General features: G+C 48.1%; 1 protein-coding gene across 6 annotated transcripts in view; it reads left to right on the forward strand.

Moving 5' to 3' along the window:
* Positions 1-16,676, forward strand: part of LAMB3 (laminin subunit beta 3) — a 75,190-nt gene that overhangs the window by 25,747 nt on the left and 32,767 nt on the right. For 4 of the 6 annotated variants that reach the window (XM_090026016.1, XM_090026018.1, XM_090026019.1 and 1 more), the window contains 4 exons: positions 1,302-1,370; positions 1,673-1,872; positions 9,578-9,642; positions 10,403-10,557. In XM_090026016.1, the coding sequence (XP_089882142.1) occupies positions 9,594-9,642; positions 10,403-10,557 (204 nt within the window). In that variant the 5' untranslated portion in view covers positions 1,302-1,370; positions 1,673-1,872; positions 9,578-9,593. Of the gene's footprint in view, positions 1-1,301; positions 1,371-1,672; positions 1,873-7,567; positions 8,609-8,754; positions 8,981-9,577; positions 9,643-10,402; positions 10,558-16,676 lie in introns of those variants that run through there. The other 2 variants (XM_090026021.1, XM_090026022.1) reach the window with 2 other exon arrangements.

Genomic DNA, 16,676 nt, shown 5'->3' on the forward strand with positions numbered 1-16,676 from the left:
CATGAGAGAAGTATGTAGAGTGGATGTTTGTGAGCTGGAGGATGGTTTGTACCCAAGTCCTGTGTCAGGCAGTGGTGGCTCTGCGTAGTGACAGGCGTTGTTGGTAAATGTGTGACGCGTTTAGGAGTTCTAACTCCTTGAAATCTTTTCTTCCTTTGTTATCATTATGATGTAATAGATGGATGGAAAATCTCCAGCCTGATGAAATTCCCGGTATTCTTTCGCATCAGTTTTTTTGCATTGCTAAGTTTTCATTTTCCAAAGCAGTCTGGGATCATCCGTATAGAAATGCCGTCATTCTGCCAGGTAGCAAGATTTCTCCAAATATTACACAGCTCTGTTTTCATTGTCGTACTGATAAAGCAGAAAGGCTCATTGCCACATCTCCCAGTTCCACATGTCCCATATACGGGCAAGGGTTAGATGGATTTGGACTTTGTCTCCAAAAAAGACACGCTCTCGCAGAGGTGAATGATTTGGTGGCTTTCAGCATGCAGTAGAAGTTACATAACAAATGCAGCCGTGTCTGGAAAAAAAGATTGGTGGGGAAATCTGGGAGCAGGTTGGTGCAATACCTTGCCTGAATTAGTAGTGATCAGAGATCTTGCCCATTGCCGTCACCCCTTCTTGAACGCTGCCACCTCCCCAGTCCCTAACCCTGGTGCTGGGAGGAACAACACATTTTTGTGTTAGAAAATGGAGATACAACAAAACCCAGTTCCGTGAAAAAGTATAAGTTTCCTCCAGCTTTCTGAAAGAAACTACACAGGTTTCCCAGGCTCAACAGGCTGAATAATAGTGGAGAAAGTTTTCATTTTGGTTGAATAGACCTTAAAAAAAAAGACAAGTTGCAGTCATCTCCTTTCCACTTCCATTCTGGCCAGAAACCCCAGGTGGAGGTGCGCTCTGCTGCCACTAGATGACCAGGATACATCCTGATTAGATTAGAGGGCTAATTAATTTCAGTTATGTCGGTTCCCCAATCTGTTCCTTCTAGTTTGTTTATTTTGAACTGAAACATTTGGCGAAAAGTTACCCAGCCGTCATATCTACCCAGTGCTACAAACTGGGGGATTTTTCACTCTGAAGTGACACATACTGTGTCAAACAAATAGTATAATTTATTCTTTTAACTATATGCTAGGCAGAGTTTAGCTTTTGAACTTGCTGATTCCTTCATGTTTTAAATTCTCTGCTTAATGTTAATGAAGGTATCAGGAAGATTGGAAGGGCAAAACCATTAAATAAAAATGCAGCTCTGAGTGAAAACAACCTATAATTTATTTTAAAATGTTTTTTAGGGTGAGGCTTAAGTCGAGACGAACCTGTTGCAAGTTCAGTCTTTGCCCCCAACTGAGCTGGTGGAAAAGGTAAGTTATCTCATGAAAAAATGGAAGCAACTTGGGCATTTTTCAGTTTGTTCAACACTTCTTAACATTTGATAACAACTGAAATTGTATATACAGTTCAAAAAAAATTTGAAAATAAAATAATTGGTTTTTGATTTGAGAGAGAACTCAAAAAACCAAGTTTGCCGGTTTCTCCAAAAGGAGCTCTAGCTTTTAAAACTAACCTACATGGCAACATAGCACCTTTCCAGGTAGCTGAGCTGCCTGGATCACTGAGCTGATATCTAATTTGTTGCTTTCTCATTTGACCGGTTACAATGCAGTTGCTTCTCTTCCTGAGCCTTCACTACCTGGGAAGGTGGATCATATCTTAGCTCGTCTGCCCGGAGCAGTGAACAAACAAGCCTGAGATGCCTCCAGTCTGAGCTTATTGACTCATGCTGCCGTCAGATCCTCAGCAAAGACAGCGGCCTACGTGCCTTGCGTCAGGCGTGTCTCCCTGCCCTCTGGACTGCACGTGCTGGTTAGTGGAAGCGACACCGCCTAGAAATGTTTGATCTGCCCTAACTCTAACTGATTTTCCTTAGGGGAAAGAGAAAAAGGATTTTTTGGTCAAAATGAAAACTTTTGTAGGAAACAGTTGTTGTGTTGAGGAACGTTGGATTTTTGCTTGGAGTCCCGTCAACTGTTTTTTCAATGAAAACCTTGAAAAACTGGGACAAGATCTTTAAAGAAAATGAAAACGTTTCTGGAGGGGAAAAAAAGAGAAAAACAGAGGCTTGGGGAATGAAGGAAAAACATCATAACCTTAACACTGCTCTCAGATTTTGAAGTAGCCTCCGGTGAGGGGGTGACAGAGGGGAGTATTTTTGCACCGGCCTGGTGATTAAAGGAGCGTCGCAGAAGAGCAGAAACAGCCTGGGGAGAGCCCAGGAGCAGGTTACCACGGCAACAAGCCAGAGGGCAAATTAGCCTGCCCCTGCACATGGTCAGCTGACCAGAAGGGGGCAGGCCCTGGGCCCATAAAAACCCCAGGCTGGCGCCAGTAGGGGTGCGGCATTCGGGGTGCACAGGCCCCCGGCACCAAGAAGGTGCAGAGACAGGGCTGCGGAGAGCCCAGGAAGGACAAGGGGGCCACTTCACAGCAAGGCCCAAACCGGCCAATGTCGATGCCATCTGGGAGGCTTGGGGCACAGTAAAGGGAAGGTTGGAGCCACGCATATAGGTCATAAGGCTGGAGTGTCCCAGGGCACCTATTTTGAAACGGGATCCACAAGGGGTCCGGGGCCCACGGGGTTCAAGGAGGTTCATCAGGACTATGTCCAACCAGATGTGAAGGCAGCCTCCCTATATTATGTTTTACATCAAGACGTGGCGGGCGAGAAAAGAGGGTGCCCATCAGACTCAATTGACACAGCTGAGGGACTTTAGGGGATCATGGTCATCCTTAGGGACCGCATCCCGTGACAGAGTGGATGGGGAGTTGCCTTGTCTCCCAGTCCCCTGATCAGAGCCGCAGGGAGGAGTCTGAGTTTCTGAGCTCCTTTCCCAGCTTTCCCAAGAAGATGATTTATGACCTTGAGCAAACCCCCTCTGTTGCCTTGCTTTTCCCCATTTGTAACGTGGTTGTAATGACAGTTGCCTGCATGCTAGGAAGGGCCTGAGGATACGTGTTTGTGAAGACCTGGGAGTTCCTCTGATGACTGACGGTACAGAGCCACGCAGTATTACATCTCAAAGTGGAGTCGCTTTCAACGATGCTCATTTATTGTTCTGTCTACAGTTATAGAGCCTTGGGGGTTTTAAAAGCTCCTTAACTATTCTTCCGTGCCGTATACCACCTCTGGCTCCCTTCCTTTCCTTGTAATCCAAAGAAGTGATCAAAAATCATGCAAGTCTGCCCACTTTTAACTAATCAGCTTCACATTTGAACAACTGTGACAAAAGCTATGAACTCAGATAGTATTCTTGAGAACTCCCAAAAGGATAAACACAGACTCACATGCCTCTCTATCTTATTCCTGCTAGTAACTTGTGGTTGAATCTGAGAGAGTACATGGCCTTGTTCTGTTTTCTCTCACACTTCAGCCACCATCAGCTTTAAAAATTCATGGCAAAACCCCATTTTCTGTGCAACGTTATTGAAGTCACTGTTAATGAATATGGCCCTGTGTTTGTCATCTGAATCCAACCATGGAAATAGTGCAAGGAGCTGACACTGGGTCTGGGGGATGCAGTGAAATGCTGTTCCAGATCATTTGCCAAGGTCCCTTATTTTTAGATCTGGAGCTATAATTGGCAATCAAAGACCTTGGACATTTGGCACACTGGTATTGTTCTTTATCTTGGTAGCACACACTGTTAACATCACTGAAGAAGAGCTGTGTCTGTGTATGTGCGTGTGCAAGCCTCTCTGAAGCCGAGATCCCTTTTCCAGGCTCTCCACCAGATAGTGGCCTTGGTGGGTAGGTTGGTTTCTCTCAAAGGCTGTGGGGCAGTTTTGTTCAAGCCACTTTGACCCCTTTCCATATTAAGGTTGGCACCAAACCAGCAGCAGCTGTATCGATTGTTGCCAGCATGGCATGCACAGGACAAATTGAGCTGCCCTTGACCACAGCTCAGGTACAGATGCTCTGCGGTGCTCACTGGGCCCCTCCTCTGAAGGCTGAGATCTCTCCCTCTTATGAAGTGCTGTCTCCGGAGTGAAATGTGAAAGGCATTTAACTTCCCAGTGCAGTGCAGTGCAACCACCAAAGGGCAGGAGGTGAAGTGATTCTCACCCAATGAGCCTCATCCAAATGAACCTTTCCTTGGAGGCAGCATCCCTAGTGCAGTTCAGTCAGGATACGACATATAGAAAAGGTGCCCTGAGCCCTTTGGTGGCCACAGGTAGGAGATATAATATTGAGAAGCTCTAAAAATAGAGTATACACACTCCCATTCATTGCATTACCCTAGGGAGCATCTCTGTATTATAACCTCTGCACAGTAATTTAGTGTTGCAGCCTATGCTCTTCCTATTGGCTTTGGTATCTCTCGCGTTGTAGTAGTTTGGGAGTGTTGTTGCAGTCGTGATGGTTGAGGAGCTGTGTGAGCGCCAAGGATTTGTTGCGATTATCTTTTATTGGACCAACCGTATAGTTTGACAATCCCAAAAGATTGTTGAACAGATCTCTCAACTAGGCAGTTGGTCCAGTAAAAGACCTCACATAAAATTTTTGGCCAATTAGCTTTGGGATGGTCGCAGAAGTTGCAGGGTTTTTGGTTTTGTATGACATCTCAGACATCTTATTGTAGGGAAAACTGGGGTTTCAGCATCTATTTTTAAAGTATTTTTCCCCCTTGTAGGACTCAAAATTCACACGCAAGATTAAGGTCTGAAGCAATTTGCTCCCTAACAAGATTACTACAAATGGTACATCATCATCCTTCCATGTTGCTCCTACTTTTTCAAGTAATTAATGGAGTTAGGTACTGTTCTGAACACTGAAATGAAGAGGGCAAGGAACTTCCCCTGCCGCTTCTGCCTTGAATGTGTGTCACATCCATGTACCTAGTAAGCCCCGGTCAACACGCTATATTATATGCGGAGTCATGTTGTTGCTCCCACGGGTTGGATAAACACTGGTCCGGAAGGGTGTAGACCAGGCTGATCCTGCCTTCATTAGGAGCTGACTAGCTAGCCAACCCAGCTCCTTGCTGGCCTTATTTTTCTATAGCTATGACTAACACAAAGGTGGCACTTTGAGCAACAGAGCTGCTTCTAATACTAGAGCTTTGGCTCAGAGGGCAGAGTACGAACCCGTGACTCACACAACCCACTTCCTGGACAGAGCGATGTTGTCTGCGTCCAGGGAATGTCCTGGCTCAGCCTGTGGGCTCTGACGGGAGCTCAGCACAGCGTGCTGCAGCTAAAAGCTATTTCCAAAAAGGACATTTAAAAAAAATGCATCTCCCCTCTTCCAAGTGGGGAGTCTGTCTCAATCATTACCCCTCGGTACGGTTCTTCAGTTCTCTCAGGTACTGATGTGGCCTCTCCGTTAATGTGTCACAATCTTTAAATAATGAGGATTAAAATGCATGAAATAGGGCAGTGCTATTTCCCATCGTGGAGATTAGAGTAGTTTGCTGCCTTTTTGGGTGTGGGCGGGGGTTGAGCATCTGGGTGCCCTGCTCCCTGGAAAGTGCCCTAACCATTGGGATAAAGGATGGCAGGGGCGTTTCTGCCCCAGCTCCTAACACGGTATGACTCACCTGGCTCTGTGTGTGTATTTGGGCCATCCCAGCTTGCCCCAGGGCCACACTGGCCTACTGCACGTGCTCAGGGTGGGTGCTCAGCTGAATGGCAAACTGCCTAAGTGCCAACAAATGAAGTTGCGTGGCTGCAGATGTGCCATTAGATGGGAAACAGGCCTCAGCCCTAATGAGGGCCTCACTGGCAGCCCGCGGCAGGGCAGGGGGTGAGCCTGTGCCCCCAGGTGTAAGGCTCGAGCCTGTCCTCCAGCCCCGTGCTCCACTGTGAGCCCCAGCGGCAGAGTGTTTGCTTCTGTTTTACCTGCTGCAAACCAGACTCCTCCCTGCTCTTGCTCTTGTTGAGACCTGCCGAGCCTGCCCGGCCAGGTGTTTGTTTTCTCCCTGTCTGGGAGCTCCGGGGGGGACAAGCGGGGTGGGGACCAGAGCATGCGGGATAAACCTGGAGCTGCTGGCAGGTGTGTTCCCCTGCCCAACCCGGGTCTGTGCCACAGAGTTGCAACACTGCATTAGCATCCCCTTCCCGGACTGCGAGCGCCTGGTGTGTTTAGCAGCCAGTGTTCAGAACATGCAGTAATGGGAAGAGCACGCAAAGCATTTGCAGCTTTCTCAAGGGGTGCTGGCAAAGAGGCTGCTCTTGCCTCACTGAGGCGACCGATTTTAGCAGTGATGCAAGCTCTTCGAGGGAGGCCTTTCGAAAGGCTGGCCCAGAGACCGTTACCAGGAAGGCCAGATCCAGCTCCCTCCCAAGTCAACGGGAGTTAACGTAGGTGTTTGGTATTTGGGAATGCATGGTTTTTAGGACTCTTTGGATGAGTGGTCAGCTGTAAATACTGCGGCCTGGCCTTGATGGCCTAGGATAAGCTCTTCTAGTCCTATGTTCCAAAATCAGTGATCGCCAGGGAGAGGGGCGTCCAGAGCACCGTTACTTAAATAAAGCAGCAGTGCACCAGTTGGGTAAGCATGGCCAGTGGCGAGACAAAGAGGAGACTTTGATATAAGAGGCAATTCCTAATGAAAACCCCAGAAGTGAACACTCAGTCCCCTTTTACCCCAGTTCCCTCCCTACAAAACAGGGAAGAATAATCTACCACAGAATTGCAACGAAGATTAACATTTAAAACTCCTGGGTACTGTAACGCGAGGCCCAGAATGAGACTGGCCTTTCTCCCCTGTGCAGGAACCGTGTAGCTGCACACACGTTCACACTGCACGTGGAAGACAATCACCGACAGTTCACAAGCACTAGCAACAGCGGTGGCCTCTGTGTCGCTGCTCTTTGGGCACCTTTGATAGAATAAATCCCACCCATAGTCCTCTTCAGCGTTCCCGTTACTTCCCTCGGACACGCTGGGAGCTGCCAGCCGAGGGAGGCGGCTCAGCAGAATTCAGATGCCAGGATAAAAAACGTGGTATTTCAACTTTATTAACTGAGCTCCTCCAGAGGCAACCGCACCTAGGAGCGATGCTTGTGAAGCCACACGACTGGCACGCCCAAGGACGGAAGAGAACTCAGATGCTGTAGCCTGGGGTCTGATTGTTTTTTAATCTTGGATGTTTTGCAGGACCTGGGTACTTCAGGCTGGCAGAAGGGGGAGTGAAGTTATTTTGCACCAGCTTAAAATCTGGAGCTCAAAGCAGAGTAGTTTGTTTTAACAGCCTGCTTTCCAGCCGCACAGAGAGGAGGGCTGGGGTGCGGAGTTCATTCTGGATGAGTGTTACGGGGAGCTCGGGCCCGATCCAAATGCCATTCACAAACGAGAGGAGGGTAGAGCAGAGACCCCTGGCTGCAGTGGTTTCTGATAGGAACTGTGCGACTGGGGACTTGGCGAGCTTTCCACCTCTCTGACTTCATTTCAAATGCAGCGCAAGTGAGCCGTGCCTGACAGTCATCGTGCTGCGAGCAGGCGGGTGGTCTGTGTGTGCAGTCAGCCGGGGGTTGCAGTCCAGGCCAGAGGAAACCAGCATCCACACAACCGTCAGCTGTTCCAGCAGAATAGCCAAAGCAGTACGAGACTTGGACAGTGAGGCTTTAGCACTTTCACACGCCCTTCACCGGCAGGCTGGAAAGGACAAGGATGCCGCTCTCACTGATGCGTAGATCAGCAGTCGCTCTGCTGAACTTAATCTGGTGTAAATGAGCGCAGGAATGAGCGATTACATTCGGAGTCAGGAGATCTGGATTCATCCTAGCCCTTCCATAGTCTTCCTGGGTGACCGCTGTAAAGTTGGGTGTTAAGTGCTAAGCATCCTGGAAAATTTAGCTACTTATTTCAGAGCCAGGTCCTTTGAAAATGTGGGTTTTAATGCATCTGCCTCAACTCCCCCTCTGTTAAATGGGGGTAATGCTACCAGCAATCCAGATCCTTGGGCGGTATGTTCTGTGCCGACTGAGGAGCTCGGCTGCACTGAGATGGGGAAGGGGCATACAGCAACTTTGACTTCAAGCACGCCTGAGTATAGTGACAAATCCCATGTGGCGACAGCTCCATACTCAAATTCAGGTTAGCTTTCAAGGCGCCAGCTCCAGTGTCCATCCGTGGCGTAGCTGTAGCACGGCACAGACTGTAAACCTTGCCTGAGAAAGTGAGCAAACACTGACTGTTAGTGAGCTTGCGGCTTTACAGCTAGCTCAGGTATGTCTGCCAGGTGAAGTCATACTTCTTTCTGACTGCAGTGTTGACCCACCCTGTGCTTTTAGATATGAATTCCCTTTCTGGTTAATTGTAGGAGTCTTTGCTCGCATGGTAATGCTCAGTGAGCTCTGTCTCTGGCTGTGGGCACTGTCTGGGATGTCGAATGAGTTGCACGGCAGATGGGTGTGTTCGTCTGAAGATCCCTGAATCACTCCCTTTAGCATTACTACACCCACAGGAACTTACTTCCTCAGGTGAGGCTCTGTTTAAAAGCTGAGAGTGAAAGGAAACTGCCCTGCTGTTTCAGGAGAGGATTCAGCTCAGCCGCTGGATAACGGGGGAAGAGAGGAGAAAAGGCTAGCCCCCCGCCAGGTAGGTACAGCACTGCACAGGCACCAGGGGCCAGGGCTTGGTGCCCCCTGCACAGTAGCGCAGGGAAAATGGCAGTGCCGGAGAGGATTTCTGGTGTTAGCTCAGGGCGGGCAGCCCCGTTGCAAGCAGGCAGCCAGAACAGTCTTGTGGGATTCAGTTGCAGCAGCGGAAAACATCTGCATGCTGCGTCGGCGCTGCTGCACTTTCCACCTTCCACAACAGCTGTGGAAGACTTTGTCCCTTCCGGCTGCTTTCTCAGCCTTGTTCCAGGTCAAAGCTGCAGTCCCTGCTGGAGGTCCAGAGCCTGGGACGGCAAACACTGCACGCACCGTGGGCAGGGCAAGAAGGGGCCTGCCTGGCTGGTGGTCTTTTGTAAGGTGTCGCTGCTGCGGTGCGCTTGCTTTCTGGGATACCCACAAGATTGTGACTAAAATTGGAGAGCTCAGGTTCCCTAAGGAATTCAAACTTTGCTAAAAAAAAAAAAGGGCTGCTTTATCCTAGCTGTGGTTCTTCAGAGGCAGTAGAAATAATGTGCAAGGATCCCAGAAGTCAGTGCCCTGGAGCGGAGGGTGTGGATCCTAGCGATAGTTTGAGCAGGGTTTTCTCTGATTTTAAAAAAATCCCCAATTTAATCCTGGAAAAATGTACATTTGGGGTTACTGTTTTTAATCAAAAATTGGGGATTTTTTTAATTGGAGAAAACAAGGATCCCTGTTTATGAGCAGGTAGTTGTACTAACCAGCTGAAAAGAAAAGCCCAGGATCTTTGCATTTGCTTCTAGCATTACGTAACTCAGATCTATGCTGTGTCTAGCCTGAGGGCCTGATTTTTCTCTTGCTTCCACCAGCACAAATGAGGAGTAACTGTGTAGTCATGGAGGTGACCCTGAGGTAAAATAGTAAAGAAGAGCAAGGGGCTATGATTTGTGCTTTCGGTACCATTTAATTCACTCTTCCGATTCTCCCTCAGGTGAGCCTTCTGCAACATGGAGCCTCCCCAGCCCCCCAGCCTGTGGTCTTTCCTTATTTTTCTAGGTAAGCTCTACTATCCTACATTGTGCTGCTAAGATGGCCTTGGGGAGACTTGGCCTGTGTTTGCTCTGTTTAACTCTACTGGGATATTTAGGGGGTGGACAAACCTATTGCCTATTGCCCTGCGTACACCTGAAATGAAGTGAATTCATGGTAAAATCTACCAGTGGCTCTTGCAAAGGTGATTAATGGATGAGCAGCTAGAAACATAGCATGCTCCAGTAATAATTGTACTGTGGTAGCATGCAGGAGGATCATGACCATTGTGTTAGGTGCTGTACAAGCTAAGAAAAAAAGAAGGTTTCTGTCCCAAACAGTTCAGAAGTTAAGTATAAGGCAAGAGACACCAGACAGGTCTGGGCAGACAGGGCAGTGCAAGGAAGCAATGACGCGGTATTAATCAGCGTGGCACACAGTGATCTCAGCAACGCCAGCAGGTTAAACACCAATGGCTTTTGAATGCAACATGGTAGAGAAGGGACTTAAGAAGGGATTGTTAATTGGGGGCTGTGATTTTAAAGCATCTCCTCCTATTCTTAAAAATGAATGCAATTTAGGACAAAAGGTGCGTTTTGTTTTCCCCCATTTATGCCAGGGGCTTGCTTTGTGCCTGAGCACTAAGCTTGGGCTCACCTAGTTGGTCCAATGTACCCTTCCCCTCATGTCAGAGGGTGCCAATGAATGAGGCTCGTTTCTGGCACCAGCAGTGATGATTGTGTGTCCCGATATATTCTGTTATCAAAGTCTAGTTCTTGTGTTTTAGCCGTACCACAGATACTGGCTGCCCAGGGAACCTGTTCACGTGGCGCTTGCTACCCACCTGTGGGAGACCTGCTTGTAGGAAGAATCCATCACTTGAAAGCCTCATCTACCTGCGGCCTCGTTCAAGCGGAGACCTACTGCACTCCATATGGAGAAGTACGTGCAACCCTTATCTCTGCATTCACAAACATTACGTAGCAAGGTTAATAGCCATGCACCTGTCCTGTCCCTTCCCTATCAGCTGTGCTGAGTTCACCCTCTCTCCGTTAATTCTTATGGCCCCCATCCCCAGAATATCAAAGCACTTGGTAATGGTAAGTGTATTTACCCTTCGAACTGTGTCCATACTCGGGGCATGAGACGAGTGGTGCAGCTCGTGTAGACATAGCATTATGTGGTGAGGCTGATTCATCTAGGGTCTGCTAGAACCCAAAGCTGAAAGCAAAATTCAAAGTGCAAATGATCTGTAGCAGCAACATTTTTGGATCAAAATTACAGGAAACCATTACATCTTGTTTGGTTTTACTTGTGAACTCCTAAACGATAACAGGCTTCCTCAAAATGGCCAGCCCTCTGACTCCAAGGTTGGCTCCAACTTTGTTTCTCTTCCTAGCTGCGAATGCAAGTTAACTCTGGTGGGTCAGACTCCTTTGCTAAGTTATTCCTAAGAAGTGGATAAGAAAGATTCTGACAAAAAATGAGTTGGCTGTGGGTTTCATCCCCCAAAAAAGAAAAAGAAAACTTTGGCTACATCTGCTGATGTTTGTCAGGAGAAGAGGGGAAAAGTTTCAGTCTTTCTTCTTCTGAAGAAAAGAACCAGCCTTGCTGAAAAAAGAAAAAAAAGTTCTGGGTGTAAAGCTCTAATTGCAGCTTCCTGGCCTCTGAAACCAGCCTTGACTTGCAGTTAGGATGCATCAGAAAACTATCTGTGCAAAGGACTGAGAAAGTTGTGGGATTAATTCCCCTAGCACAGCCGTGACCTAAAGCCTCGTTTTATTAATTTGTGATCTGTAATCTCAATAATCACCTGTGATGGTCGCGTGATAAGCCTGGGTTTAATGCACGCAAGGAAACTGGAGTCTTCGTAAGCTGGTGTGAAAGCAGAGGGAGGGACGAGGGCTCAAACAGAACAACAGGCTTTTCCTGGCCAACATTTTCTGCATCAACAAGTCTGGCTTTAAGTCCTGTCCAATCTGAAGGGCATGACACAATGATAAATGCGTTACCTGATGGTTGGCTCAGTAGGATTTCCACACTTCTGTAGCCACTTGAATCGGCTGTGAACTGGAAACTCTTGGCCAAGTGCTTTCTGTAATGAAGCTATAAAAGGGCCTGCATCTGAACTCCCTTGCTCGGGAGTTTGTCACAGGAATTTCTAACCCGGACCCTTGCACTTGGTGTATTACTTGTGGCTTTGGACAGATTTGGGGGTTTTTAAGTTATTTTTTGTGTTGCCGGCAGTTGAGTTGGGTTGGGCATCTCTAAAGCGCGGTCTCAGCCCCTCGAAGTATTGTCAGGGAAGTGCCTGGTGACGGCAGGTTCACTTTATGCAAAACAGCCTACTGCCACTTTGAAGGTAACTTTGACCTTTGGAAATAGTGCACATCTCTGTTGGTTTGGCCTGGGTAGATTTCTTCCCCGGTTCCTGTTAATGCACAGCCGTGGCACTGCGCCACATGCTGCCAGGCTGGTTTTTAGGGTAAATTTCCTAGTCTCAGTTTTATGATCCTGACTGCAGGTTTATTCCACAATATCCAGCCTTTGTTCTTCTTGCGACATTGGGAGCCAGATGGATACAGGAGAACTCATGGGAGACCTGACAGGCCTAAGTAGTCCAAATTAAAACCAAGGATGTTCATCTGATCCAGGTCTCCCATCTCTGGGTCTGTCCACGTGGGGACTTTCAGAAAAGTTGAGATGAATCAAGTGAAGGGGTGAGCTAAATGTATATGAATTCAAGCTCCTCAGGCCTTTGTGTAGAGATTCTAATTTTGCCCATTTTAATGAGGATGATTAAATGCTTTAGTTGTAGTTCATTGACTTCACACCACCAGTTAACTCACTTTTGTGGGTATCCTCATGTAGATGAGTCGTGAGATTGGTCTTGGGTGTAAGTCTATCCATCACAGCTCTGCTAAGGGCAGCAGAGCTCGGATCATTTGATGCTGAGCTTCAAGTCCTAAAAGAGTGCACGTGCAAAAGAACTGCTCCTTTTGGGGATGGGCAGGGCAGCACCTAGTGATGGGTGTTTTTCTCCAGCCTCTACCTATGAGGATGTTAACATAGGCTATGGACAGATGTTCACTTTCTCCAGGGAGAGTCCCTGCTTTCTCAGGAGAAACTACGTGCATACAGACATTCACATTTTTTCTCCCGGAGTAAAAGTGGATACTCTGGGAGAAACATAACTCGGGAACAACCCAAGTGAGGTGGATCCCTGGAGAACAGACCAAATGTCTGTATAGGCACGGGGTAATACAAGGACTGCTTCCACCAAACTGAAGTGGGCTTGGAACAGGGATGGCAGCAGTCTTTTGTGGCTTGAGATTTTGTGGCGTTTATAGGTTTTGTGACCTGGAGGTTTAACCCCTCAGCTTTAATATATTAGCAAGAAATGTTCAAAGGCCCATATGGCAGAAAAGTGCCATTGAAAATCGCTGGGATGCATGAACCTGCCTGCTCTTTGGACTTTGTGAAGTCTCTATGCGTTCTGCAAAAGGGAAGCTTGCTTTACCTACCCGGAACATAAGTATCCTCCAAAAGCTAATCCAAGTGGGTGAAATCGGTCGCCTGGTTAAGAGGGGCATCCCGGTTTAACAGAAAGAGGGCAAGCCTGTTATATCAGCATCGATTGCCTTACTTTAGGATACGGCAGATGGCCTCTCACAGTCTGAAGGCTGTGACCAGCTGTCTTTCTGGCTGACATGCTATCACTCAAGCAGAAGTCATGATCTGAGGCAGAACTAAGTGAGGTTCTCTTGCCCAGGACGTACAGGAAATCAGAGTAGGTGATGGCAAAGGTCCTGATTGTCCGTGGAGACTTTGAATTGATTCAGTCTCTGTGTTCCTTCACACCGCGTAATTGAACACCAAGGTGAGCGGAGTTGAGTCCACTGGTCAATAATTTCTCCTCTCTAAGAGGAGCTCAGACTGAATGGGCCCGAAGGCTCGGTTCTGCGTGGCTCTGGCGTGACGAGGAGGCAGGCATGCACTCAGCCTCGCGTGGGTGAGGCTAGGGACAGTGAGAGGAGAGCCTCTGCTCTTAGCTTTGCAAGTCCTCACTCCAGCACATTTCTGTTTCTCTCTCTTCCTGAAACCATAGGCTGACTGTTATTCCCAGCAGCTCCCACTCCTGTCTTGCACCTACCATGATGAATGAGCACAAAAATTATTCAGCTCAGTGTTTTTTGGGCAGAGACCTCCCCACCCATTCAGCATTCCCTAATCTTTTTTTCCCTGTTCAAGTGGGTTTTTGGCTTTATTTATTTATTTTTTTGTACTGGAGGGAAGTAGGGTTCATCTTAATTGCAGAGGCTCCGATTGCAGGAAAAGGCCATGTGTTTCCTTATGGGCTCCTCAGTCCACTTTGGCACAAAGCACAACCAAGTCACAGAGCAGATGGCTGCAAATTTAGCGTCTATATTTTGCAACAGCAGGAGAGGGCATGGGATGAGGGGTTGCTGGTCCTCTGTCGCCAGCTGGCTGGTGTCCGCTGTCTGCCTTTAGTGCCAGTTTAAATTATCCCAAAGGGCGCTCTTTTGCAATCCTCAGAGGTCACTTGCTACTGGCAATCTCCAGGCCACTGTCTGCTCCTAGTGCCCTGACTGCGAGGCCCTCTAACCTTCATACTTTGTACCCTCCTGGCTTAGGGTGCTGTCCAGAAGGAAGCCGGTGTTGCCATTTATAGCAAAGGGAGATATAAAAACAATTTAAAAAGTGAAGGGGGTAGAAATCGGACAACGAATGAGCTCTCTTGAAAAATCATTTGGGGCTTGCGACAGCTGAGTCTGAGCCAGCACAGCAAGTAAAAGCTAGAGAAAATGAATTAAAAAAACCCAAGAACGCTGGAAGCAAACGCTGGTGCCGAGGCTCAATCCAGCTGCCGTTCATTTACCTAAACGCTGAGCCGTAATTTGCTAGGAAAATGCCACGTTCAAAACACTGTGGCTGCTGCCGTGTGTTAGACAGCATCAGTGAAAATCCTAGGGGTGACAAGGCTGAGTGTGGTTCCCTTGTAGGTCTGGGTAGAGATTGTAGCAGAGCCTGGCATTTACCGTCCAGATGACTTGTATGAAAACCACACGTGGCTGTCTCTGCACTAGGATTTTGTGGCACGATGGCTATGCCACCCTGTTCCCCATGAAGACCGGAGGCCTCATGCACATCCTTCCCTAGTTATGAGCTTCCTCCTTGCCCCTGGGAGGCTGTGTCTGAGTGACAGGGGAGAGCAGTTCTCCTTACCCCTGGGCTTTCTGCGGAGACAGCTGACAATGGGGCCAAGTCTGGTGCAGGCGTCTGGGTGAAATCCTGGCCCTGTTGAGGTCCACGGGAATTGTGCCATGAACTGCAGAATGGTCCCAATCTCATCCTTCTTCATGAGGGCTCTGATCCAGCAAAGTACTTAAGCACATGATAGTCACAATGACCTCAGGAGGTTTTTTATGCCCTTTGCACAGAAGTGTGCAGCTCCTGGAGGCTTCTGGGATGAGAAGTGGGTAACTGGGCTCAGCTGCACAATCCTCTGGTTATCTTGTCCTGCATTCACCCTGCTTTGAAACATTCAATCTCAAGGCTTCAGACTAATTCCCCTCCTTCTCTCGACATGGTATTTGTGCTGGGGGCCTGAGATACTGTCTGCTGTGCAAATCCATGCAAGGAGATGCTCCCATCCATAAGGAGCTTATGATCTACACAGACAAAGCCCACAAAGGAAGAAAGGATCATGACCTCCATTTTACAGATGAGGTGTAATGGGGCTCAGAGAAGTTGAGAGAGATATCTAGGGTCTCAGAGCTATGGCGGGGAGGGCTGTTGGCAGCCTCCCCACCATTTGCATTCCAGATCTGAGTTTAGAGATGGCAGCAGGAGTTGGGCAGGCACTATTAGCCAGGTTTTCTATCTTGGGAAATAGACCCCTTAATCACAAGATCACCTGTCCTGTGAGTGGGTCCAGGATGATGTGGCAGGTGGAAGTGCCTTTCAGCTTCCTTTGATACGAGAGCAGAGGCAGACTTGCTGGGATGGGATCACGAGGCCAGCAACGCTCCTTTAGCAACCTTTGTTTCTGTAGCTAGTGCACTGTAGACTTAAAACATAGCTTAGATGTAAAACTGGCTGCAATTTTTCTGCTTGCTTTCTGGCTAATTGGTTTCTAAGTTACCCCAAGTGCCCTTCAGGGCACTGCAAATATTTTAAAAATGTTTGAAGAGTGGAGTAAAAAAATACATTCCACTTGTGCACAGACAAGGTTCTGGTGAATCAGATAATCTTAGAGGATTACAGGTGACCTCACCACTCCAACTTTCTCATGAGGTTATCACATGCAAGACCTTGGATATTAAAATGTTTGCATGAGGTCAAGAACACTGGCGTGGGGGGGGGGGCAGTTAGCACATAGCAGCCATGAAGAGGGAGCAGACATTTTAATCATCCCAAGATACAGAGTGATAACAGGACAGTGTTACGTGGCCAAGCCAGGTGCGGAAGTGGGAAGGTGCACCTAATCCCCCAAATGTAGGACAGTTACATAAGGGGGGATCTCTCTGCTCTCCCTGTCGGAGATTTATCATCGGTCCCCATCTCAGGAGCATTGAGGCCTTTTGACCGATTCCAGATAAAGAGAAGAAAATCGGTGAAAGGCAAAATCCTACTAATGCCCGTGTTTCTGCCTGTTTTGTGACCACCTGAGGGCTGCTTCAGTGTGCATGAGCTGACGGTGGATCTCTGCACAGTTTCTGTATCAAGGAAGCACAACCTGAATTGACCAAGCAGTGAATGGAGTCCAGAAAGCATGCTACTATTTCTCCCCCCCTCTGGCCATCTGGGGCAGATCTAGAGCCCTTGGGTAGATTAGGATCAAGGACCTTGTGGCAGAAGAGCCCTGAGCCAACAAGCTCATTTTCATTTCTGACCCAAAGGAGGATTCAAGCCTGGGCCACCTGTGGTGAAAGCGTATCTCTGAGTCATTGGTTTGTAACTTTTTGGCTGTGGAACAACCCAGTCTGCCTTCTCCTGTCTGTCCTCCTCGAGGTAGAGCACAAGCGCTTGTGACTGGC

The sequence above is a fragment of the Crocodylus siamensis genome, chromosome 13 (genome assembly GCF_052110815.1).
Source record: "Crocodylus siamensis isolate JL-2025a chromosome 13, ASM5211081v1, whole genome shotgun sequence".
NCBI lineage: Eukaryota > Metazoa > Chordata > Crocodylia > Crocodylidae > Crocodylus > Crocodylus siamensis.